This window comes from Silene latifolia, chromosome 2 (genome assembly GCF_048544455.1).
Source record: "Silene latifolia isolate original U9 population chromosome 2, ASM4854445v1, whole genome shotgun sequence".
Lineage (NCBI taxonomy): Eukaryota > Viridiplantae > Streptophyta > Magnoliopsida > Caryophyllales > Caryophyllaceae > Silene > Silene latifolia.
In genome coordinates this window covers 12198355-12225448 of record NC_133527.1, presented here as the reverse complement: position 1 = coordinate 12225448, position 27094 = coordinate 12198355, and the positions used below count along the sequence as shown (strand labels likewise).

The following is a 27094-nucleotide window of genomic DNA, read 5'->3' as shown; positions in this document are numbered from 1 at the left end:
CTAAGGCCCACAAACAAATATAATACTCCGTATAATCGTATGATATAAGAGGAAAAGGAAAGACAAAACCTTATCGGAAATCTCCATTAATCGTTTCTCAATCTGTAACTCTCACACACTCTCAACCCTTACTCTGATCTCCATCCCTAGTTCACCTCCTCTCCGCCCCTCCACCGCACACAGCGAGTCGTCGTCGATACGATCCTATCCTGAACAGCCCATAACGCCCTCACCTCCATCCTGGATAGCCCCTAACGCCGCCGCCTTTGATCTTCGGCATCTAAATTAAGATTCGTCAATTGATTTGGTTTCCTTGAGTTCTTCATTTTGTGGTAAGTAACTCTTGTCTAATTTTTTCTGTATTTTAAAATAATATCGTTCAAATTGATGATTTTTCTGTTCGAATATATGATGATTCTTCTCTGAAATACAACCAAAGTACCAATTCTTGTTTATCATTGTTTTTTATGGTTTTTAACTCAACAAACTTTGAATAATTTGTCTTTAAGGGGGTGCTATTTCTGGTTTGCGAATGGTTTTTAACTCAGCAAACCCTTGAATTATTCTTGTTTCATCATTGTTTTGTCGGGTTATTCGAGTTTGTTGCGGGATTTTTGTATTATAAATGGCTAGAAAGTAGTGCTGAGGGCAATCGTCGGGTTATAGAGTTTGTTTCGGCCTCAGATTTTCTGTTATATGTCAGAGTTTATGGTTGAGTCAAAGTTGACATTATGCTAATATACATATAAAGATATCAGGTTGTTTTTGTATGTTCAGCCTATACGTGAATGTGTAGTGTGTGTACTTGTTAACTGTCCTTCTCATAAATGGTTTCTCGATTTTTCTCAAGAGTTTAGTGGGATTTCTCTCGGTTGTGATAGAGTTTAGGGGGCATCAAAACTTACTTAATATTACTATCTAAGTTTCTTCTAGTTGCTAGTGAAAACAACTAAAAGATGTATTATTTACAATTCACTTTGTGAGCAATACCTGTATTAAAGGAATAAAATGGGAAAGAAAGACCATTTATTTCTTTTGTGGAATTTATTTTGCATTGGGAGTAGCCCATTTGTACGAAGGAGGGTCAAGTCCTGATACAACACCGCTAAGGTCTGAACTCAAAGATTAGGATGGTTGGGATTGTTTTATGCGCTCTGATTGAAGTCTCTAATTGTCCGCAACATATCCGGATTGGGGGAGAAGTGAATTGTGCTATTTATTGGAAGCACTGAGTGCCCGTTATTGTAGAAAAAAAGGAAAAAGACGGGATGATAAAATTATCGTGGTACATAGGTAATGTTAGGTCATGTTGGTTGGTGTTTAGGGACCAGTAAAATGGAAGTTTCTTGCTAAACTAGGAGCGACCTTCCTCTTAATACGATGATTTCGCAATAACAAATACTCATCCCTTGGCTTCATCTAGGGGTATTGTAGCTGATGGACAGAGTTCTGTCACTTAAGTTGCCTTAAATATGTTGAATTAGAGTGCTTTATTCTTTACAACAACTAACTTGTTAATGATTGTTATCTACCTTATTGTCTTAAACTGCATTGCTTCTCTCCCCTTCTTACGTCGCCATGAATTGTTGTTGTATGAAGTCATTGTTCTAACGTTGTCGCTCACTGGTTTAATTGCCTGTTCAGTTTATGTGAACTATTTTAATTGCCTGTTAGCTTATTTGTGTATGTAATTGTTAGAAGAGAGGAAGTCAAGAGCTATACTATTGCTAGGAGCAAGGGCTATACTATTGCTACGAACAAGGGCAAAGTTGTAGTTGCTAGGTATGTTCTCTTGACTTTTTTTTTTCATCGAAAACATCAAAAATGTCTGTTTCCCTTAATGAATACTGACCATAGCATTAATCTGTCAGATCGGATGCTGGCAAACTTCGTATTCGTGGCTTCTACATATTACTGTATGTCATCCAACTTAAATGGTAAAAAGATAACAAGTTGGCATGAGGATTATCCTGTTCTTTCATCTTTGGATTAAATTTTAATGTTTAATTTTCAGGAATAAAATCAAGAGCAAAAACCCATGGTTGAACTACGCCAGGGTAAGTAATGTTAACCTGCTGCTTGAACCTGCCAATTTATCGTGTCATTTTGGTATTCTCTAATTCTGAACACATTTACGCAGACAAGGAAATCTGCTTGATCAACATGGAAAAAGCTTCCTGAACATGTAAGTATTTTATGATGTATGATTACTACTAATGTTAATTTCTACGGAACAATCGTACACCTGTGATGCTCGGACTCGGACACAAGGATCCGAGTGTCCGATCCTTCAAATCTAAAAATCAAGGACTCGGGTACAAGGATCCGCGAGTTATTTTGGACTCGGCATTTTTCTGAAATAATAAAAATATTATACATATTTTAATATTAATTTATGAACTATAATCCAAAGACCTAATAATATAACAAAAGAACTGGCATTTCTCATTCATTTAAAAAAAACTTGAAAAAGTTCAACAAACTGAACATTACATGAAAATTCAAAACAAAGGCTGCCCATTAGCCATTCCAAAACAAAGAACAAAAACAGAGAACAATTCTAAATCATCTATTCCAAAACAGCATTCTCATCTTCTCCATAATCTCCATCTTCATAATTCCTTAACATTTCTTCAATAGTAGGATCTTCGGCAATAATATTAGCAAATGCATCCATGTCAGCATCAACACCAAGTGAATCACCACCTTAAAAAACAAAGGAAAAGAGTCACCAAATTATTTTATTAACAGCAAAAAGGTAGCTAATTAAGCTCATGTATAAGAATAACTTACCAACATCCCAATAGCTTGACGGGCCTCTCTTGTATTCATCAGTTTTGTGGGTAAACAACCGCAAATTATTGTGGACATAAACAAGATCTTCAGTTCTTTTTGAGTCTAACTTATTCCTTTTCACACTTTGAATCTGTGAGAAATCACTCCAATTTCTTTCGCAGCATGATGACGATGCCGGTTGAGAAAGCAGTTTATTAGCCAAAGCCTGTAACATGGGTGTGCATGATCCATAACTTGCCCACCAACTAAGTGGCTCCTCATGAACTCTTGCTTCCATAACATGAGGTTCCGAAAAAAATCCCAATCCCCCAGAAAACATTCCATATTCAGCATACACTCTTCTAAGATCATCAGGATTTGGAAACAATTTTTTAAAACATTTATCTCTATTAAGAGATACCTCATGATCTTCATTTGGTGCTATTCTTGGAATGGTCCCGGCAGCACGTTGTAACCAAAATTGACTATAAAATTTTGGAACTAATGAATGAGCCATACAATGAAGTGGGGTGTTACTTTTGTTCCATCTAGCTTCCAGAACTTGTTGGATAATATTAAAAAAGTTGGAATATCCAGTACTTAAGTCCTCTCCTTCTTCCTTAAATACTTTCTCCTTAACTTCTTCTATCATAGAGTCCCACATATCATATATTAGATGCAGACAAGGGTCATCACAATCAGCACACCTTATCATATCATATATAGGAGATGTAAAACTCAAAAAATATTCCAATTTATCCCACCAACTATCAGAAATTACACACTGCTTAACATAATCAGCTTTTGATTCTACGTTCGTTTTCCTAAATGTTTTCCAATTAGGATCCATCACCATTTTTTCAAGAGCAGATTTAACCAAAAGTAGTCGCTCGGATGATAACATGTGAAGCAAATCGAGTTTCACACACTTTTAACAAAGATGTGCTTGGTATATTTCTGATAAATTGTCAAGGCCTTATAATGTTGATTGACAAAGTTAACAATTTCATTGCAATCGATGATAAGGATGAAATCCACTTACGAGCATCATGGTGGCTTGAAATAGCAAAGGGGTTCACATATAGATTTGAGGGCTAGATTTAAGGAATGAACCACACATGGAGTCCGAGAAAATGTTAGCATACCGCCCTCAATGATCAAACCCGCGCCTTAAAATTTCCAAAGATTATCGGTGATGATTTGCACAATGTTTTCAGGCCCTTCCTTCTCTATAACCGCAGTGAACAAAGAAGCAACATACTCAGCATCTTTTATGTTACCACTTGTGTCAAATGACTTAATAAACATGGTCTTTCCCCCAGAAGTACCCATGACATTGATAAGAGGTCTCTTTCGCCTATCAGTCTATCACCCCATCCATCAGAGCATAATGAAACCCCCCTTTTTTTCCAAGAATTTCTAAAAGGTTGAAGCAAAGTGTCCACATGGGCTTTTTCTTGTTCTAACAATGTTGTCCTCAACCTATTATAATTTGGGGGAACATAGCCAGGTATGTTGCTATTTGATAATTTGAGAAGAAACTGACGAAAGTATGGATTTTTGACAAGAAAAAATGGCAAGGCAGAAGCATAGATCATACGAGCACATTCTTTGTCAACCTCATCTCTAAGAGCGAAATTAAAACTTGCTTCTATTGTCCCTTTTTTTCGTTTTTGTTGCTTTAAATCACAACCAGAAGGTAAAGTAACATACTCTTGTCTCCTCTTTGCTTCTTGTTCCCTCTTTTTTATTCGTTCTTCAGCCTGTTCGTGCTCTTTGAATAACATTCGCTTCGTTTCATCCGACAATTTTGGGCAATCGTCTACACCTTCATTTGAGAATGAAAGCAAATGTGCTTTAACTTTGGTGTAAGAACCATTAACCTTTTTGCCGCAATAGTTACAAGTCCATGTTCGATTACCACCGGAAGCGGGAATACGTATAACTGTAACGTGGTTCCATAAAGGGGATTCATCAAATGGGGACGATTTTTTTCCTCTTGGTCTTTGGGGTTGGGCAGAATTTTGTTGATTGGGTATGTTGGGATTTGTAGAGGAAGCCATTGAAAGTTGGAACAAGAAAACAAATTATTTTTAGATCTGGTATTTTTGAGTGAGGTGAGTGGGTAAGGACTGCCATTGTTGTATCCTTTTATAGTTGAAGGAGATATGAACGTTCAATGGAGAAAGATGAAGAGTTCATCTGTTATTAATTTTTGATTTTTGATTGGTATGAATTGCCATTGGGAAGAGATGTAAAGAAGTATAGAAAATCGGAAAAGGGGTCATAAACGGCTGATTGTTGGGATTCTTGATGCTACACGCATGCCTACATTTATTTAATTATATTGTTAGGGTTATTGTTTTTGGTTATGGACTTACGGTTTCGGTTTCGGTTATGGACTTACGGTTTCGGTTTTGATAACGTAGCCCTTTGTATCACCACAAATTCTTATTTCTTGATCGGGAAAAAGTAAGCATCGAAGAATCGTAAATCACTTAACTTGGTCAATCAGCTAGACGGTTATTAGTGAGCTAGTGTAAACCGAGATTAATCGAACAATTATTGATCATAACAATGAATCAATCAAATGACAGTTATTAGTGAGCTAGTGTAAACCGAGATTAATCGAACAAGTATTGATCATAACAATGAATGAGTTACAATCGTAAATCACTTAACTTGATCAATCAGCTAGACAGTTATTAGTGAGCTAGTGTAAACCGAGATTAATCGAACAAGTATTGATCATAACAATGAACGAGTTATAATGTTTCATTGGACATCAGGAACAAGGTTTTGGGGATGTAGAGGTAACACCAAGCATGGTGAATCGGGAATTTGTGCGTAGAATACAAAAGAGTGAAGTTAGAAAGGCGTTAAGGAAGATGGGGTCAAAGAAAGCAGAGGGATCGGATGGTATACCCATAGAAGTCTGGAGGTGCTTCGGGAGAAAGGGATCGAATGAGTAACCATGCTCTTCAACAAGATTTGGAGGAGCAACAAGATGCCATCGGCTTGAGGAGAAGCACTCTTGTCCCTTTGTACAAGAACAAAGGTGATGTTCAAGAGTGTTCCAATTATCGGGGAATTAAACTTATGAGTCATACGATGAAGTTATGAGAGCGGGTTATCGAGCAAAGGCTTAGGAGATGTGTAGACATCTCAGAAAACCAATTTGGATTTATGCCCGGGAGATCGACTATGGATGCGATTTTTATCATTAGACAGTTGATGGAATACCATCGGGACAAGAAGGACTTACATATGGTTTTTATTGACTTGGAAAAGGCATATGATAGGGTACCAAGAGAAGTACTTTGGTGGGCTTTGGCGAGAAAGGGTGTGTCGCGAAAATATATTGACCTCATAAAGGACATGTATGAGGGGGCTAGTGCAAGTGTTCGCACTAATGTTGGGAGAACGGAAGAATTTCCTATTACCATCGGGGTGCATCAAGGTTCCGCACTTAGTCCTTTTCTCTTTGCCATAGTTATGGATGAGTTGACAAGGGATATTCAGGACGACATCCCTTGGTGTATGATGTTTGCTGATGATATTGTGTTGATTGATGAGACAAAAGAGGGGGTGGAGAGAAAGTTGGAATTGTGGAGGCAGACTTTAGAGACTCGTGGGTTTAGGGCCGAGCGAGAGTAAGACCGAGTATTTGAGGTGTCAATTCACTAAGGTGGCGGGGTTGAGATCGACAGAGGCGGGGAGTATTATTTTCGATGGAAATGTTGTTGAGGGTTCGGATTTCTTCGGATATCTAGGATCTATTATTCAAAAAGATGGGGAGTTAGACGGAGATGTGGCTCACAGAATTAAAGCGGGATGGTTGAAATGGAAGAGTGCTTCAGGGTCTCTATGCGATAAACATATGCCCCAAAGATTAATGGGAAAATTTTATCGCACGGCAATTAGGCCTGCCCTACTTTACGGCTCCGGTGTTGGGCGTGAAGCATTATCACATTCAAAAGATGTGTGTGGCGGAGATGCGCATGTTGAGGTGGATGTGCGGACATACAAGGCAAGATCGGTTAAGGAATGAGGTGATTAAGGAAAAGGTAAAAGTGGTGCCAATAGAGGACAAGATGATGGAAAACCGACTAAGATGGTTTGGCCATGTGAGAAGGAGACCTATGGACGTACCAGTTAGGATGCTCGAGACTTGGAGAACAGAAAAGGTCCCTAGAGGCAGAGGAAGACCGAGACAGACATGGTTGAGAGTAATAGAGCATGATATGAGAGTTCTGGGGCTTGAGGAGAGTATGGTGACGGAGAGGGGAGGGAAATGATACATGTGGATTTTTAGTATTTGATGTTTTTTTTTTTTTTTTTTTTGACAGATTTAATGTTTTTTATTTAATTTAAAAAAATTAAATTATTTATTTTTCTCTCCTTTATTACACTTTTTCACCAACCACTTTCTTATAGATTTTACCTGGTTCATTTCGGAGCCTTAACTCTATTTCGGTTTTTAAAAATCGTTTTAATCTTTTCTCTCGATTTAAATTTTAAGTTTTTATAAAAGAAAGACGGAATTCGATTTTAAAACCCCTAAGTTCCTTCATTGACCCGTAGCCCAACTCGTATCACGTTAGAAACCTTACAAATTCATCTACTCTAGATACAATATTGCACATTGTTTTCATAAGATCAATCAGTGACTTTACCTTGCACCATAATTTACGTCTCTGTGATTGCAGTGGCCAGAAACCCCAAAGCTATCGAAGGTAATTACCTGTGAAAGTCTTTGCAAGTTAACTTCACCAACAAACAACAACCCAATAGGAATCAAGCATGAAATATGCAGTGGGCCAATATAGTAAATCAGGCAATCAAACACGAAAAATCATTTACATAATGTAAAAAGAACAAAGACATGACCAAAAACACTTTTCACTTTTCAAAGAATGGTTTGCAATTCTGATCTAGTTCCTAAAATGTGCATTACAAAAATTTGTAAAATGACGCAACATCATGCAACTTAGAAAGAAGATCTCACTGTATCAATGCCTTGAGATTTAATACTATCTCCAACAAATTTGGCAATTAGGGTGTGGTTCCACACTTTTCCAAAACCATCCTGGGAATCACAAGATAATTTCAATATGGGACAATCTGTAAGGAGCATTGTCTTGATGAAATTATGATGTGGCTGTATATACCATACCTGCAACTCCGGATGGTCAAGAATGGTCACTTGGGTAAGAGGAACCTGAACAAAAAAATCAACAACCAAGTCAACAAAACTTGTGTCACGCCACAATTAACACAAATCAGAATTCCTTCACCATTGTAGTCAAAGCACTATCACGTTAAAATTTATAGGGCTAGATTTCATTTTCCAGCCGTTCTTTGGGAAATTAATCAGACTCCTATCTACTGAGAGAATAAGGATTCTCATAAATTTTCCCTCCAAAATGCTTCTACTCAAATATGGAAATAAATGTTTCTTTTGTTAATCTATATCCTTTCATTAAAAAATAAGTCTTTTCATCAAACTATAATCATTTTAATAAACTCTCAATTATAATCTTTTAATTAAAGTAGAATAAAAAATTAGTGAATTATAAACTACAAAATGCTAAATCTTTCCTTTACGCATTATCATAACTTGATGAATCCATTTTTGAAATAATGGTCAAAAATAAAATATTTGTCGTTTTGGGTCGGTTTTGAAAATATTTGTCAAAATGGTGTCCACGTAGGCTCGGGATTTCTGGACCTAAAACACGCCACTACCAATGACGTGTTTATAATGAGTAGGGAAAGAAACTTCATTAAAAAATGGACTAAAACAAACACGCCATTGGAAATGGCGGGTTTCGGATGGGAAACACGCCATCCCCTATGGCGTGTCTTATGTAATTTTTTTTTTTTTTTTTTTTTTCAGAAGGAAAAAAATTGTTGTAAAGACACGCCAGTGCTAATGGCGTGTTTCCTTCACAAAACACGCCATTAGTAGTGGCGTGTTTCAGATCTAGAAATCCCGTGGTTGTTTGGTGGTAGTAATTTTTCAGGTTTATTGGACTTAAAACAAAATAGTAAATGAGGTCAAATAATAAGGGTATAATGGTCATTCGTGTTCATGATTAAGTAAATTATGTCCATAAATGAGATCACCCATATAAAAAACTCGATGAAATTTAAGTGACCGAAGTTTTTCTTTTAACAAAGTAAAACTTTCATTGGTTTTACAATGGGTGGAGGCCAGTGAACAGAGTGGAGGCCGGTGACCGGGGAGATTATTTACTTGCGATTAGATCATTCATAAAACGGTTTACATTATGGTAATTGTAAACCCGCGTCTTCTTTTACATAACTTCTCTTGTGAAAGTAGTTATAAATTTCTTTTGTTTGCCTACTTTAGTTAAAATAAAACGCCGGTTCTACAATAAATGTAAAACCCACATACACAAAAGACCTTTTGAACAAACATAACACCTTTTGAACAAACATAACACTCCATTTAGAATAAAGTTAACATTCATACAGAACAAAAAGACAGGCTTCATCATTCCACAACTCTAGTGAAATCTGTAATAATTTGATTCCCTCCGGAAAAAAAAAAAAAAGACAGTAATAAAATTTATCAGGGAGTTCCTCTTGTGAGTCTCAATGGCAACATCAGCAGAAGGGTAAGCCACACAGGTCAGAATCCGATCAACATCAATCTGTTAATCATCTCTGGCCAACACCGTCAGCTGTCACTTTCCCATCACACGAACTACATGGCAGTTGAATATCACGGGGCCTGCCTAGTGCCCAAGGGGTTATCAAGGTCACCCCTTAGGTAGGTGGTAGCACTAGCCATTGTGGTCACCCTCTAGTCCCGAGAACCTATTTTGAGACCGAACAAGGCTGGACCCATGTTTGTTGGTACTGAAGTGGTGATCATGAGGCGCCGCTCATTGGGTGCTAGAGGGGGAATCTGCCAATCATCTCTGGCCAACACCGTCAGCTGTCACTTTCCCATCACACGAACTACATGGCAGTTGAATATCACGGGGCCTGCCTAGTGCCCAAGGGGTTATCAAGGTCACCCCTTAGGTAGGTGGTAGCACTAGCCATTGTGGTCACCCTCTAGTCCCGAGAACCTATTTTGAGACCGAACAAGGCTGGACCCATGTTTGTTGGTACTGAAGTGGTGATCATGAGGCGCCGCTCATTGGGTGCTAGAGGGGGAATCTGCCATTGGTTAGCTTTTTGTTAGTATGGTTTTGAGGGGTTAGGAGAATATTTGGCAGGCAAATGAGGTACAACTGTACTAGGAAGGTGATATGAGAATTGCGTGTGATCATACGATGGGAGACTTTCAAATATAGCATAAAAATGGAAAATGAAGTAAAAAACAAAGCCCTACAATCCAGCCTTTGATATGTCAGAACACGAAGCTTCAGTCCATATGATCGCAATTATGTAAGAGTCAGCTTGGTGGAGAGAAACAAACTTCTATTACGAAGAGAAAGGGAGCAATTTGTCATCTCAAAGTGATTGTACTTTTATCAAAGAGCCGTTTGTCATGAACAATGGTCCTGTTTGATTTTCGCCGGATTATAAGATCATCCACATGAGCAATAAAAACGAACTGGTATGAGGAAAAATGTACTCCGTATAACTCAAGTATGAGCAAAAGTTTCATGGTTTGCACATAAAGGATCAATGAAAAGGTAAAGAGTTAATCGGGTTTACGACTTAATCAGGTTTAATCAGCATGCAGGATCGAAACCTTTTGGGCGGAAAATCAGCAATATTAGAGAAGTGCTCAATCGACTGTGTTTGGTGAAGATCAAGCAAAACATAACTTAACCGAAGGCTGAAGCCTAAATGCTAAATTACCTTATGTCAAATGGTAGAGCTATGTTTCAATCCTTTGAAGTGTGTTCACATAAGTGTAACTGGAAAAAGATACGAACAGTTTCCGAAACCTGCAAATTGTAGGATGCTTGTTAGAAAGAGGGAGAAGAGCTAATAAAATAATACCATCTGTGCAGTAAGGTCAGAGGAAGGGCTCCAACATGGATTTTACACGAGGTTCGTGTTGATGACTTCAGAAATAAGTCGGCCAGAGAACAATCATTACATCACAATTTCTTCTGAAGCAGCGTCGTGAGATATTATAATGAGACCGACCCATATTTCATAATAAATCTGGTATTATATGGATTGAAGACCTACCAAACCCATTGGCTCTTGTGTTGTGCCATAGCACAAAAGCTCCGGAAAGGATGTTCATTGATTACAAAGAACAGTCTGTTATTGGAGTGATGCCAGGCCATATAGCTCGACACCCAGATATCAAGGGGTCCACTGTACTTCCGAAATATATTGGTACTCATCTGAGACCAGCAATGAAAAGGAAAAAAAGTTAAATTTTGCAAGAAATTGTATCAATCGCACACAAAACCAAGCACAAAAAAGAAAGTTGGAACTTACGAGTTCCCAAGCTTCAATACTACTTTGAGGATAATCAAGCAGGAATTTTCTGTTACAACAGGAAAAGGTCAATTAGTACAAATAGTAAACAAAAAACTTGATTGTGCAAATAGCAAAGAAGTATTTCAACCTCGAAAAATTTTAGGAGCAAGCATGACCTATGTACTATACTAAAACAGTTCTTCCAGATGAAAGAGACTAGACGGGTGAATTCAGGTGCAGCACATTAGTGCCCTAAATTTAAATCGGGAGAAATAGCATAACAATCTCAAAGAATAATTGTCCAGATTATCACTATTTGTAGGTGAAAGAGGATACATGATCGGTCAAAGACGTTATGATACGAGTTGGGCTACGGGTCAATGAAGGAACGAGTTCATTGAAAGTCGGAAATCAGTTTAATTATTTCCGAGAATGATTAAATGTATTTCAAGCTTTCGTTAAACGAGTGAGCTTCATTGGATGATAACGAAATTACAAGTAATGGTTGCTCGTGTTTATCGATTTGCTCGTATTGAGCATTAAATCGACGAGTTAAAAGACTAGACGAACCTTGCCATCTACAAGTTATTATTATCAGTTTATTTAAGCTAATAAAAGGGATTGATTATCCTATTTAGTTCACTAGCTTTATGGTATTTTAGTAGGTCTTAAATTGCTAGTATTGATGGCCTTAATTAGCTAGTTTAATTTTGTCTTTAGAAGTCTTTTATTTGCTTTAAACGGTTGTCATCTTAAGGCTATTTATAGTCTTGAAGATTTTATTTTTCACTCATTTTCAGAAAGATAGGAAAAATCAAATCCCGTTTTTATGAAGCTCACTCGTTTAATCATTCTCGAGAATAATTAAACTGATTTCCGATTTTCAATGAACTCGTTCCTTCATTGACCCGTAGCCCAACTCGTATCACGTTAGAAACCTTACAAATTCATCTACTCTAGATACAATATTGCACATTGTTTTCATAAGATCAATCAGTGACTTTACCTTACACCATAATTTACGTCTCTGTGATTGCGGTGGCGAAAACCCCAAAGCTATCGAAGGTAATTACCTGTGAAAGTCTTTGCAAGTTAACTTCACCAACAAACAACAACCCAATAGGAATCAAGCATGAAATATGCAGTGGGCCAATATAGTAAATCAGGCACCGAAACACAGAAAATCATTTACATAATGTAAAAAGAACAAAGACATGACCAAAAACACTTTTCACTTTTCAGTAATGGTTTGCAATTCTGATCTAGTTCCTAAAATGTGCATTACAAAAATTTGTAAAATGACGCAACATCATGCAACTTAGAAAGAAGATCTCACTGTATCAATGCCTTGAGATTTAATACTATCTCCAACAAATTTGGCAATTAGGGTGTGGTTCCACACTTTTCCAAAACCATCCTGGGAATCACAAGATAATTTCAATATGGGACAATCTGTAAGGAGCATTGTCTTGATGAAATTATGATGTGGTCAGTATATACCATACCTGCAACTCCGGATGGTCAAGAATGGTCACTTGGGTAAGAGGAACCTGAACAAAAAAATCAACAACCAAGTCAACAAAACTTGTGTCACGCCACAATTAACACAAATCAGAATTCCTTCACCATTGTAGTCAAAGCACTATCACGTTAAAATTTATAGGGCTAGATTTCATTTTCCAGCCGTTCTTTGGGAAATTAATCAGACTCCTATCTACTGAGAGAATAAGGATTCTCATAAATTTTCCCTCCAAAATGCTTCTACTCAAATATGGAAATAAATGTTTCTTTTGTTAATCTATATCCTTTCATTAAAAAATAAGTCTTTTCATCAAACTATAATCATTTTAATAAACTCTCAATTATAATCTTTTAATTAAAGTAGAATAAAAAATTAGTGAATTATAAACTACAAAATGCTAAATCTTTCCTTTACGCATTATCATAACTTGATGAATCCATTTTTGAAATAATGGTCAAAAATAAAATATTTGTCGTTTTGGGTCGGTTTTGAAAATATTTGTCAAAATGGTGTCCACGTAGGCTCGGGATTTCTAATTCATGAACCTTTGGTCTCAATTCCACTTCCTCCGGCCCAGACGACGGCGGTTTTCTCTCCGTCAGCACCATTAGACTCATCACAGTTGGTTTAGATACATCAAATCATGTTTATATATTGATGTATCTCAGATCAATTTTGTTATACATAATAACTAATTTTGTGTATCTATGTTGAGATACATTAAATAAGTGGCAAGATACATCAAATATTAGTGTACATACATCGAAACTTAATGTAGATTAGTTAGTCTGGCATCGTCGCTTGTAAGAGTGGCCGATGATTTGCTGTGATTGTTCGAAGTCGATGGCGGCGAAGCTAATAAGAGCAAGGGTATTGAAATGATGAACAAGAATGTTAGGGTGAAATAAAAAGCCCGATTTGTTGCCGGAGTTAGAGTCGACATCAGTTGTGGTGTCGGCGAAGTGTGTCGATGGAAATCCGGCGAGCACAATGACTGGAGTATAGATGAAGAGAAAGCGAATGGGGGCAGCAGTTGTGTCGCAAAGGAAACGCCTGCCTGACGGTGATGAAGGTCGCTGGCATCTGTTAATGGATGTTCGTCAAAATTCTAGATACGCTTTATTACAATGTATATACATTTTTTTCTTTCCTAGATACACTTTCCCCAAATTATAAACCCAGAAAGTTTTTGAAATATGAATCAAAATTTATTGTAACTAAAGATTAGTTTAATGTAGTAAGTTGACACTAAGCCAGCAATGCATTTGATTCCATTAATTTCACAATCACTACTTAATCACAAAGTCTTACCTAAAGCTAAAATACTGTCAAATTCGACGAATTGCTTCTAAATATGATTTCGTACATGTTACTCATAAAATAACCTTGATTTCATTTGATAATCCACACCAATGCAAGATTTCTTCCAATTCTTCCAATTCTGTTAACTTTGCAAACAATATAATAATTAATCTACACTAAGGCAGTAATTCCTCCGCATTACATGGCCCGAGTCAGACGCATCGTTCACGGTAGCGATCATGTCGTGTTGTAGATACATCAATTAAGTTTTGAGTTCTGCCGCGTGTTTCGTTAACTGCTCCACCGCCCACCGAGTCGTATCGGATCATTCCGACTCCGCGTTGTTGCACTCAACCTAGACATTCGCCGTCAGACTAGCTCGGATTTGTGTTTTCCAATGAGGACACACACACCTGTGAAGGTGAGGTGAGCGATGTCGATGGCGGAAGAAGCAGAGGGAGTTTTTAAAGGAGGGAATTTGATGCTGCCAAAGAAATCGGAGGGAGTTTGGCCATTGATGAGTGAATTGTTGTTTCTAGCCATTAATGATTAATAGGTTTTGTTGTTTATTGATTTGGGGATTTTTTTTTGGGGAAATGATCGACGCAAGTAGTGAAGAGAGTAGAGTGGTATTTGTTTTTAATGATTGAGATGGTTAGAGTTATAGTGTGTTCTCACCGTTCTCACCGAGTGTTCGTTCTCACCCGATCCTAAATCTCTCTCTCTCTCTCTCTATATATATATATATATATATATATATATATATATATATATATATATATATATATATATATATATATATATATATACATGGTATGAGGAATCAAGTTCCAAACCCATACCACCCGGGTATAATTCCTGATTCCAAACTCATACCCACGCGCAAATCAAAAGCCCCTTTATATATATAAATAGGTCATTAAACTCCAACTCATATCCGTTAATTTCGTATTTTGTACGTGTCATTTTTTACCGGTTTAGAGAGCACGTGTGAGTGTGTGACGATGGACATACCGAATTACATCCAAAAAAAACCAACAGTCAACAGTTGAACACTCTACATCAGGTGACCGAGATTCATTTCCAAACATTCAGAAACCCAGAACTCTTAGTATCTCTGCATTTCCTGCTCAAATCACGGTAATAACTCCCCTATTTCATATTCATGGTATTTTAGATTTCCATCTCCTGTTTTCCCACCATTAATTTGATCTTCAAATGTTGTATTCTGCTCAATTTGCAGGTTATGCAATCATTTACCCTAATTTCAGTCATACTTTCTGGGTAATAACTGATTAATGGATTGGTTTGTGGTTGCTGTTTCCATCTTTGTATTGTGGATTGCCTCCATTTTCAGAATTTTGATGATCTCTTTCTTTCCATCCTCCATTTCCCATTTTAACTATGGTGGGTTGTATTCTTTTTATCTTACTATTTGTTCAATTTCAATGTATTATTTTGTTTTCATATCTTTTTCACCGTGTTTGTCCCACTTTTCAAAATAAGCGAGCCTCGAGGAGGATTTTAGAAAATGGAGGGAGTACTTCATCTGTTGGTGGAGTTTACCATTGATGATTACATGGTACTCCCTCCGTACCATTCATTTGTTTACCTTTTTTTATTCATTGCAAGGGGTATTCTAATCAAGGTAAACAAATGATTTGGACGAAGGGGTAAAACAATAATAAATGGTGATATTTGTGATTTAACACAAAAAATGTGATAAATGACTTTAATACCATATTTAAGAAACTCTACCATGTAGAGTTATTTTATGATTCTAAAGGATCCTAACCCGCATTTCATAATGCCTAATCCGTATTTTATTATGAATTTCTCTGTTGCATTTTGAATATTATTTGTAAAAGTTCATGCTAACTTGGAAAAGGGTATATATTTTTTGGTCAGAGAAGAAGTTATTTGAGCTTAGAAATCTGTTTCTGGTTTTTTGGTGTTTGTTGTATAGTTGGTGTACACATTCTTGCAAAGTCTACGAGATGAGCAAAATTAAGTTGCTTAGGACTTCAAAAGTTGCCATTTTTCCTTCAATCCTATAATGGCAAGCTGTTTACGAAATTTGAAAAATTGATGTGGTCATCCATCTGTGCAAGATCAGATGATGTACCATATTTGCATTTGCAAGAACAGCTATTTATTGTCGTGTAGGTCACTATCGTAGGCTAAAATGTGATTGTGGTTACTTTGGTGTCTTGTACCTTGAATCAGTTTCATGTGAAATTAGTTTCTGCAGACTAACGGAGTATATAGTTATATTTGCTAAACTGGTATAGTTATTACTTCCAATGATAGAGATTATTTGGCTAAAAACAGGTGATACTCAGCTCAAGAAGGCCTTTTTGCTCGTGATCGCCCATCCTGATGACGAGTCAATGTAAGTTAATTGATTACTTGCCAAGACGTACATAGCTCTCCTGGGTTAACCTTGAAGTATATATAAGTAATTGCCTTCATCAACGTGTCCTTAATCTATTTAGGTATAGTTGACATATTAGAGAAGATTTGGTTATGTCTGCAGAATCACATTTCTGCTATCACATAGCTTCTGCCATTAGGAGCCTTATTGTGACGTTTGTGCAACGGTAGCTAACATAAATAAACAAGTGTATGTAATATGTTCTGTTGTATTTGCGCTATAGGAACGAACAAGGACAAAAACGCTTTCATACTGTTCCCAATTAATAGTTTAATTTCCTTTTAGACACGTTTTGTGTGGAAAAGAATGAATGCGTGACTTTCCACTTCTCTTATTTGTGCTTACATTAAAACATATCTGTAAGCAAACGTTAACTATCTTCGAGAACAGAGAGAGTAATGCATATGTAAACTATCACAATTTCTTGTTATAGCTTTGTTCTCTCTTTCTGGATGTAAATTGTCATTTTGCCTGTTTATCTTATGTATCTCTCTCTTTATTTGGCGTAATAGATTTTTATTTGGAATTGCACCAGGTTCTACACTCCAACTATTAATTACCTAACATCAAGAGGGCATGATATTCACGTCTTGTGTTTGTCAACAGGTAAGGCACATTTCCAAGTTCGTTGTTGTGGCTTATATCTATCTTCACCTTTTTTGAGTTCTTAATAAATTCAACACTTGCTAAATTTTAATGGATGAAGCTTGCAGCTTGCGGATATTATTTTTTGATTTGCTGCTATGATGTCAATGTACTCTCTACATGCGCGTGAGGGATTATGAGGCGGATTATGATATCATTGTTAACTTTTTCTTTGTCTTCTTATCTCCATCATGTTGTTTAATTTCTTTCTATAGGTAACGCAGATGGCATGGGCAACATTAGAAAAGATGAGCTCTACAAGGCTTGTGGAACCCTGACGGTAATATAGTTGCTCTAGTTTTAACCTGGTTCTGAGTTGTTTTGTTCTGGAACATGATAACTATTAAAATCATTGAATATTATTTGTTTGGCCTCATGATCTATTTTTACTGGAGGCAATAATTTTCTGGTCATCTAGAATCAGCCTCTTTGTGTTCTTAACAAAAGAGTAAAACTGTATATATCCAACCCCACTTACCTAATCATTTGCACAAGCCTTCGGGGCATTGGGGTAATGCTTTTGTGACGGAGTTAAAGACTCACTTATTTTTTGCTTCGAAGCATGACGGAATTAGAAACGGTTCACTAATCTTTGTGCACTTTTTCCGATTAAGAAGTAGCATCAAAGTGTCGTCTGGAACCACTTTCTCTTTGCTGACAATACATGGATAAGATTGTGTATATTCGACCCTTCTTAAGTCTTTATCTAGTTATAGTTAGGAGACATTGTGGTAGTGGTTGTATATGGTTGGTCTCTTCTTTGTAGTGATTAGAAGTCAAGTTGTTTTTGTTTGATGATAACTAGTTTAGTTCCCTCACAATGCATGCGCGGTATATATATAGAGGTTTTAACATTTTAATGTATTATTCTTAGATTTTAAATTGGCACCATAAATATTTTCATAATTCATCTCATTATATTTTAATTTGAGAAAAAAATTGATCTCGGAACTAATCAAGGGAAAATGTCATGAAGTATGTGTTTTAGTGAAAATATTTTTTATACCTCAAAAGCTAATGATTTCATTTTATAAATATTCTCAAATTGCTATAATAAAAAAAAAATTCCTCGCGAAATTAGTAATAACATTTTATAGTTTTATTTTATACATAATAAGTATGCATCAAGTTAGAGTCCATTTTTGAAATAATGGTCAAAAATAAAATATTTGTCGTTTTGGGTCGGTTTTGAAAATATTTGTCAAAATGGTGTCCACGTAGGCTCGGGATTTCTAGATCCAAACACGCCATTAGCAAAGGGCGTGTCTTTACAACAATTTTTTTCCTTCTGAAAAAAAAAAAAAAAAAAAAAATTACGTAAGACACGCCATAGGGGGTGGCGTGTTTCCCCTCCGAAACCCGCCATTTCCAATGGCGTGTTTGTTTTAGTCCATTTTTTAATGAAGTTTCTTTCCCTACTCATTATAAACACGCCATTGGTAGTGGCGTGTTTTAGGTCCAGAAATCCCGAGCCTACGTGGACACCATTTTGACAAATATTTTCAAAACCGACCCAAAACGACGAATATTTTATTTTTGACCATTATTTCAAAAATGGATTCATCAAGTTATGATAATGCGTAAAGGAAAGATTTAGCATTTTGTAGTTTATAATTCACTAATTTTTTATTCTACTTTAATTAAAAGATTATAATTGAGAGTTTATTAAAATGATTATAGTTTGATGAAAAGACTTATTTTTTAATGAAAGGATATAGATTAACAAAAGAAACATTTATTTCCATATTTGAGTAGAAGCATTTTGGAGGGAAAATTTATGAGAATCCTTATTCTCTCAAGAGAGATAGGAGTCTGATTAATTTCCCAAAGAACGGCTGGAAAATGAAATCTAGCCCTATAAATTTTAACGTGATAGTGCTTTGACTACAATGGTGAAGGAATTCTGATTTGTGTTAATTGTGGCGTGACACAAGTTTTGTTGACTTGGTTGTTGATTTTTTTGTTCAGGTTCCTCTTACCCAAGTGACCATTCTTGACCATCCGGAGTTGCAGGTATGGTATATACAGCCACATCATAATTTCATCAAGACAATGCTGCTTACAGATTGTCCCATATTGAAATTATCTTGTGATTCCCAGGATGGTTTTGGAAAAGTGTGGAACCACACCCTAATTGCCAAATTTGTTGGAGATAGTATTAAATCTCAAGGCATTGATACAGTGAGATCTTCTTTCTAAGTTGCATGATGTTGCGTCATTTTACAAATTTTTGTAATGCACATTTTAGGAACTAGATCAGAATTGCAAACCATTACTGAAAAGTGAAAAGTGTTTTTGGTCATGTCTTTGTTCTTTTTACATTATGTAAATGATTTTCTGTGTTTCGGTGCCTGATTTACTATATTGGCCCACTGCATATTTCATGCTTGATTCCTATTGGGTTGTTGTTTGTTGGTGAAGTTAACTTGCAAAGACTTTCACAGGTAATTACCTTCGATAGCTTTGGGGTTTCTGGCCACTGCAATCACAGAGACGTAAATTATGGTGTAAGGTAAAGTCACTGATTTGATCTTATGAAAACAATGTGCAATATTGTATCTAGAGTAGATGAATTTGTAAGGTTTCTAACGTGATACGAGTTGGGCTACGGGTCAATGAAGGAACGAGTTCATTGAAAATCGGAAATCAGTTTAATTATTCTCGAGAATGATTAAACGAGTGAGCTTCATAAAAACGGGATTTGATTTTTCCTATCTTTCTGAAAATGAGTGAAAAATAAAATCTTCAAGACTATAAATAGCCTTAAGATGACAACCGTTTAAAGCAAATAAAAGACTTCTAAAGACAAAATTAAACTAGCTAATTAAGGCCATCAATACTAGCAATTTAAGACCTACTAAAATACCATAAAGCTAGTGAACTAAATAGGATAATCAATCCCTTTTATTAGCTTAAATAAACTGATAATAATAACTTGTAGATGGCAAGGTTCGTCCGTCTTTTAACTCGTCGATTTAATGCTCAATACGAGCAGTCGATAAACACGAGCAACCATTACTTGTAATTTCGTTATCATCCAATGAAGCTCACTCGTTTAACGAAAGCTTGAAATACATTTAATCATTCTCGGAAATAATTAAACTGATTTCCGACTTTCAATGAACTCGTTCCTTCATTGACCCGTAGCCCAACTCGTATCATAACGTCTTTGACCGATCATGTATCCTCTTTCACCTACAAATAGTGATAATCTGGACAATTATTGCTGAGATTGTTATGCTATTTCTCCTGATTTAAATTTAGGGCACTAATGTGCTGCACCTGAATTCACCCGTCTAGTCTCTTTCATCTGGAAGAACTGTTTTAGTATAGTACATAGGTCATGCTTGCTCCTAAAATTTTTCGAGGTTGAAATACTTCTTTGCTATTTGCACAATCAAGTTTTTTGTTTACTATTTGTACTAATTGACCTTTTCCTGTTGTAACAGAAAATTCCTGCTTGATTATCCTCAAAGTAGTATTGAAGCTTGGGAACTCGTAAGTTCCAACTTTCTTTTTTGTGCTTGGTTTTGTGTGCGATTGATACAATTTCTTGCAAAATTTAACTTTTTTTCCTTTTCATTGCTGGTCTCAGATGAGTACCAATATATTTCGGAAGTACAGTGGACCCCTTGATATCTGGGTGTCGAGCTATATGGCCTGGCATCACTCCAATAACAGACTGTTCTTTGTAATCAATGAACATCCTTTCCGGAGCTTTTGTGCTATGGCACAACACAAGAGCCAATGGGTTTGGTAGGTCTTCAATCCATATAATACCAGATTTATTATGAAATATGGGTCGGTCTCATTATAATATCTCACGACGCTGCTTCAGAAGAAATTGTGATGTAATGATTGTTCTCTGGCCGACTTATTTCTGAAGTCATCAACACGAACCTCGTGTAAAATCCATGTTGGAGCCCTTCCTCTGACCTTACTGCACAGATGGTATTATTTTATTAGCTCTTCTCCCTCTTTCTAACAAGCATCCTACAATTTGCAGGTTTCGGAAACTGTTCGTATCTTTTTCCAGTTACACTTATGTGAACACACTTCAAAGGATTGAAACATAGCTCTACCATTTGACATAAGGTAATTTAGCATTTAGGCTTCAGCCTTCGGTTAAGTTATGTTTTGCTTGATCTTCACCAAACACAGTCGATTGAGCACTTCTCTAATATTGCTGATTTTCCGCCCAAAAGGTTTCGATCCTGCATGCTGATTAAACCTGATTAAGTCGTAAACCCGATTAACTCTTTACCTTTTCATTGATCCTTTATGTGCAAACCATGAAACTTTTGCTCATACTTGTGTTATACGGAGTACATTTTTCCTCATACCAGTTCGTTTTTATTGCTCATGTGGATGATCTTAGAATCCGGCGAAAATCAAACAGGACCATTGTTCATGACAAACGGCTCTTTGATAAAAGTACAATCACTTTGAGATGACAAATTGCTCCCTTTCTCTTCGTAATAGAAGTTTGTTTCTCTCCACCAAGCTGACTCTTACATAATTGCGATCATATGGACTGAAGCTTCGTGTTCTGACATATCAAAGGCTGGATTGTAGGGCTTTGTTTTTTACTTCATTTTCCATTTTTATGCTATATTTGAAAGTCTCCCATCGTATGATCACACGCAATTCTCATATCACCTTCCTAGTACAGTTGTACCTCATTTGCCTGCCAAATATTCTCCTAACCCCTCGAAACCATACTAACAAAAAGCTAACCAATGGCAGATTCCCCCTCTAGCACCCAATGAGCGGCGCCTCATGATCACCACTTCAGTACCAACAAACATGGGTCCAGCCTTGTTCGGTCTCAAAATAGGTTCTCGGGACTAGAGGGTGACCACAATGGCTAGTGCTACCACCTACCTAAGGGGTGACCTTGATAACCCCTTGGGCACTAGGCAGGCCCCGTGATATTCAACTGCCATGTAGTTCGTGTGATGGGAAAGTGACAGCTGATTTGAAGAGGAAGCCATTGAAAGTTGGAACAGTAAAACAAATTATTTTTAGATCTGGTATTTTTGAGTAAGGTGAGTGGGTAAGGACTGCCATTGTTGTATCCTTTTATAGTTGAAGGAGATATGAACGTTCAATGGAGAAAGATGAAGAGTTCATCTGTTATTAATTTTTGATTTTTGATTGGTATGAATTGCCATTGGGAAGAGATGTAAAGAAGTATAGAAAATCGGAAAAGGAAAAGGGGTCATAAACGGCTGATTGTTGGGATTCTTGATGCTACACGCATGCCTACATTTATTTAATTATATTGTTAGGGTTACGGTTTCGGTTATGGACTTACGGTTTCGGTTTCGGTTTTGGTTATGGACTTACGGTTTCGGTTTCGGTAACGTAGCCCTTTGTATCACCACAAATTCTTATTTCTTGATCGGGAAAAAGTAAGCATTGTGAAACAATGAACGAGTTATAATGATTTATAACTCGTTCATTGTTATGATCAATAATTGTTCGATTAATCTCGGTTTACACTAGCTCACTAATAACTGTCTAGCTGATTGATCAAATTAAGTGATTTACGATTACTGATGCTTACCCTTTGTGTCACTATTTTACATTATAACTCGTTGATTGTTATGATCAATACTTGTTCGATTAATCTCGGTTTACACTAACTCACTAATAACCGTCTAGCTGATTGATCAATTTAAGTGATTTACGATTATTGATGCTTACCCTTTGTGTCACTATTTTACATTATAACTCGTTGATTGTTATGATCAATACTTGTTCGATTAATCTCGTTTTACACTAGCTCACTAATAACCGTCTAGCTGATTGATCAAGTTAAGTGATTTACGATTACTGATGCTTACTCTTTGCGTCACTATTTTACATTATAATTCGTTGATTGTTATGATCAATACTTGTTCGATTAATTTAGGTTTACACTAGCTCACTAATAACCGTCTAGCTGATTGATCAAGTTAAGTGATTTACGATTACTGATGCTTACTTTTTCCCGATCAAGCCCTTTGCGTCACTATTTTACATTATAACTCGTTGATTGTTATGATCAATACTTGTTCGATTAATCTCGGTTTACACTAGCTCACTAATAACCGTCTAGCGGATTGATAAAGTTAAGTGATTAACGATTACTGATGCTTACCCTTTGTGTCACTATTTTACATTATAAAGTTATGATCAATACTTGTTCGATTAATCTCGGTTTACACTAGCTCACTAATAGCCGTCTAGGTGATTGATCAAGTTAAGTAATTTACGACTAATCATGCTTACTTTTTCCCGATCAAGCTCTTTGTATCACCATTTTACATTATAACTCGTTAATTGTTATAATCAATACTCGTTTGATTAATCTGGTTTGGGTTTGTTTATATTTTTATGTGTATAATTTGTATAATTTTAAAACTATAATATTAATTTTATGTCAACTTATATGTTACTAAAGCATTTATAAAAAAAAAATATTTTAATATGTTTTTATATTTTATATTCTTATTTGTTTTTTAAAAGTTTTATATCAATTAGATTTAAAAGGTGAAAAAAATATAATGACAAAACAAACTCGAGCTTCAAGTTTTTTTTTTTTTTTAGGATCGAGGAGTTTTTGAAGCTAAAAATTTCGAACCGAGCCTGCCGGCTCGGTTCGTTAACAACCCTAATATTTATAATTTATAATCATCAATAATTGTTTGATTAAATTGGTTTTTCATTAAGATAATAAATAATTATCTAGTTGGTTGATCTACATAAGTTCTTTATTCTTGTGGGATATGACGTAATAAGCGTTCGAGCATACGAGAAGCTTTTGGAATGTTTTTATTTAAAAAAAAACCGATCTTATTAAAAAAATATTAAATAGTGTCACTGTCATTTTTATTCTATAATATTACATAGTACACGGCCCCATAAGAAACTAGTGTAAAATTATACATAAATTATAAATGGTAATTACAAAACATGTTAAATTTTAATATTTATACTAAAGATTTTTTTTTTTAAACAATAACAACACTTAGATAACACCTCGTTTGTTGAATTAGATAAGACCTGTTTCCTTCATTTACTGCTTCAACTTCTTTGACCCACATTAGTCAATATCTATCTTTTCATCTTCCACCTCTGTCATCACCTTCATCTTCAACAAAATTATTACTCCCTCCTTGAAACCTTCATTTTTTTTTTCACTCAGCATCATCGCTTAAACGCTTCAAATATTTAATCTTCATCTTCTAGCTCAACCGCTTCGTTTGATTCTTCATTTTCGAACTCAACGGCTTACGGCTCAACCAAACAAGAAGGGTCCGAATTCTCGGTGGAGGGCGGACACGAAATCCGTGTCGGGATCCGAGTCCGAGTCGTGTCCGGTGGATTCTCAGGGGTAACTGAAGAGTCCGAGCATCACAGTCGTACACTTCATAAGTTTCTAGTAAAAATGGATTTCCTGCATACTGTTTCAATTTTGCTCTTTAGGAAATTTTACCATCGTGCACTTATTAATAGTCGTGCTAGGAGTATAGGACAAGAGAGTTTTGTCCGTATTAGTAGTTATGTTTCGGTATTTAGTTCTCTTTCTCTATTTCCTGTTCGCTGTTAAGTGTTAACAGGCCAGGCCAAGATGATGACCGCTACCGACCAAAGTTTTATAGGTTGTGGTTTAGTAGTCTCTAATTTTGTATAGGCTTAGAATCAGAATGTGATAGATTTGAAGGTACAGAGTGTTAATTTGCTAATTTGTTGCACTTGTTCCATTTAACATTGCCTCGAATAATAAGAATTGGACGACGGTGTGTAGTTGCTGTCTATCGTCCCTTTGCCACCAGGTAAATGGAGGATACAGTTCGTGTGACATATATACTGGTAACATTGCTCCATTGGATCATTTCCTGTTTCGGCTATTTGGGTTTTTGGTGGAGCAGTTTAGATTAGTTTAGATTATTTCCGGCTTGTTAGGCAGTGATAAGGTTAAGTGATAATGCACACTAGACTGAGGTAGGATGTTTGGCCAATATCATACTATGTTCTCTTGTAAGGCGAAATTTGAAACACTATTTTCGAAACAGAAGTTTAAAGCTACTACCTTTAGATGTTTTCATGCGACATTTTGCTACCTTAAGTGGAATCGCGGAAATAAAAGAGAATATTTCGTCCATCTGTCATGGAATTGTTCATAATTTGACAAACTTGAGCTAAAGTAGTTTCACTGGTTAAATATTTAGTTTTTTTGCTGGGCTTTTATGCAATAATGCTTTCAGGAGAAGAAGATAGCATTGATGGAAGAAGCAGCTAAAGTGACTAAATTAGTCTTTGACTCTTTGTTACTCTGATGCATAAAGATGAGGTACATGCTTAGATTCTTTATAATCATGTAATTCTTCATGCATGCTCGGACTTTGATCCATGAATGATCCATTTTATTTTCCGTACAGGTGGGAAAATTGACAGTGCTGTGGCGGGTGTTATAAATACGAGTACTAAATAGTTCGTGAAACTATTGTTGGAGCGTTAGCTTGTTTATAAACTATACTCATAGATAACAATGATTTTGGTACAATTTTTTTTTCTTTGTGTAACTCTGTATTATCCTTATTTTATTTAGCTTTGAGACTTGCGGTTAGATTTGTAATGACAATTCTATGTTTAAGATTGGTCTTGTAATTAATTATTATCTTAATAAAAACTTTACATCTAACAAAAATATTAATGGAAATTTTTTTTTTTTAAAAAATTTAATTGAGAAATGGCTACGGTTGTTGAAAGAGAACCGTAGCCTAAAGTGACTTATGGCTACGGTTTAATCTTAATAACCGTAGCCATAAGCCCCTTTAGGCTACGGTTCCTATTAATAACCGTAGCCATAAGTCACTTTTTGCTACGGTTCCTGACCGTAGCCATAACTACTTGATCTAAGGCAACGCCCCGATTTACTACGGTCGAGGAACCGTAGCCAAAAGTCGTTTTTAACCGTAGTCAAAAGCCATTTTTGTACTAGTGTTTTAACCACACCTTTCCAAGCAAAAGACGCAGCAGAGTATTTTGAAACCTTTTCGGGGATAGGAAAGTCTTTCTGATATTTCGTGCGAAGGACAGTAGAAATAAGTGAAGCATGCTGATGATGACAGCGCCAGAAAGTCTTTGATAACAAAGCTTGACTAACAGTACGAGCATTTTTAATACCAAGACCACCTTCCGTTTTTGGCAGCTGCAGAATATCCGGGGACAACCAATGCTGGGCTCTTTTATTTTGAGATTGTTTCCACCAAAAGAGGTCGATTAAATAATTTATTTTCGTGGTAATTTGAAGAGGGATCGGAAGGATGGATGCAACATGAGCAAAAGAGGCAATGAGAATAGTGTTTATAAGTAGAAGTTTAGCAGGTTGTGAGAAATGAGCTGCACCCCAGGAGAGAATTTTTGTAGAAATCTTGTCTAAAATAAACTCGAAAAGTCATAGTTTTCCTTCCGCCAATATCAATTGGAACACCAAGTTAAATACCAAAATTCTCGCTTTGAAGGTACTCGAGAGTGTTTGTGACATGGTCTCTCAAATCATCGGTGTGTTTGGGCTGAATTTGATATAAGATTTTTGGTGGTTAATCATCTGACCCGAAAAAGCACTGAAAGAGATTAAGATGTCCCGTAAAGACTCACAGGCAGTTGGAGAAAACCGAAAACACAGGAGAGCATCGTCAGCATATAGTAAATGAGAAAATGCAGGGCTATTCCTGGAAAGCTTGATGCCTTCAATAGAACGATTTGATTCCGCCTTAATAATCATAAGAGAAAGAATCTCCATACAGAGAATAAAAAGGTAAGGCGAAATGGGGTCTCCCTGACGCAAGCCGCATTGAGGAAAAAGACGTCTTGAAGGAGTACCATTAATAAGCACTTGTAAAGAGACAGTTCTTACGCAGGCTTTAATAAGTTTTCGGAAAGCTTTAGGAAAACCAAAAAGCTTGAGCACATGGAACAGAAAAGGCCAAGAGACTCTG

The 27094-nt window shown here is 36.3% G+C and overlaps 2 protein-coding genes, 1 long non-coding RNA gene and 1 pseudogene across 23 annotated transcripts; 1 reads left to right on the top strand and 3 right to left on the bottom strand.

Annotated features, from left to right (window-relative positions):
- Positions 1-25746, top strand: LOC141642281 (uncharacterized). 21 transcript variants are annotated; one of them, XR_012543228.1, is made up of 18 exons: positions 2-332; positions 1699-1782; positions 1872-1916; positions 2015-2057; positions 2141-2185; positions 15005-15163; positions 15267-15430; positions 16355-16415; positions 16993-17063; positions 17318-17382; positions 19071-19115; positions 19203-19283; positions 19547-19614; positions 20552-20600; positions 20698-20858; positions 21109-21197; positions 25358-25443; positions 25532-25746. XR_012543228.1 is itself a non-coding variant. In XM_074451042.1 (17 exons), the coding sequence occupies exons 7-16, from the start codon at positions 15322-15324 to the stop codon at positions 21176-21178; spliced, it is 780 nt and encodes a 259-aa protein (XP_074307143.1). In that variant the 5' UTR covers positions 3-332; positions 1702-1782; positions 1872-1916; positions 2015-2057; positions 2141-2185; positions 15005-15163; positions 15267-15321; the 3' UTR covers positions 21179-21197; positions 21849-22403. The 21 variants fall into 21 exon arrangements, 15 of the variants coding, with proteins under 15 accessions (XP_074307153.1, XP_074307155.1, XP_074307157.1 ...); XR_012543229.1 differs by lacking the exons at positions 25358-25443; positions 25532-25746 and adding exons at positions 21502-21673; positions 21849-22403; XR_012543230.1 differs by lacking the exons at positions 25358-25443; positions 25532-25746 and adding exons at positions 21481-21673; positions 21849-22403.
- On the bottom strand, positions 2570-3631 carry LOC141633992 (uncharacterized). The gene is made up of 2 exons (XM_074446334.1): positions 2794-3631; positions 2570-2706 (listed from the first exon to the last, which is right to left on the bottom strand). The coding sequence occupies exons 1-2, from the start codon at positions 3629-3631 to the stop codon at positions 2570-2572; spliced, it is 975 nt and encodes a 324-aa protein (XP_074302435.1).
- On the bottom strand, positions 7456-8031 carry LOC141642285 (uncharacterized). Its single transcript, XR_012543235.1, has 3 exons — positions 7952-8031; positions 7784-7864; positions 7456-7519 (listed from the first exon to the last, which is right to left on the bottom strand). It is a non-coding gene; the product is annotated as an uncharacterized LOC141642285 (long non-coding RNA).
- Positions 9227-27094, bottom strand: part of LOC141642283 (uncharacterized) — a 41268-nt pseudogene continuing 23400 nt past the window's right edge.

Excerpts from the sequence above, each read along its gene's own strand:
- LOC141633992 (XM_074446334.1), bottom strand. The coding sequence starts at position 3,631 with ATGGTGATGGATCCTAATTGGAAAACATTTAGGAAAACGAACGTAGAA. Across the intron at positions 2,707-2,793 it reads GTCAAGCTATTGGGATGTTG|GTGGTGATTCACTTGGTGTT; the intron begins GTAAGTTATTCT and ends TTGTTTTTTAAG.
- LOC141642281 (XM_074451047.1), top strand. The coding sequence starts at position 15,322 with ATGGATTGGTTTGTGGTTGCTGTTTCCATCTTTGTATTGTGGATTGCC. Across the intron at positions 17,064-17,317 it reads CGTCTTGTGTTTGTCAACAG|GTAACGCAGATGGCATGGGC; the intron begins GTAAGGCACATT and ends TTCTTTCTATAG. Across the intron at positions 19,284-19,546 it reads AATCTCAAGGCATTGATACA|GTAATTACCTTCGATAGCTT; the intron begins GTGAGATCTTCT and ends AGACTTTCACAG.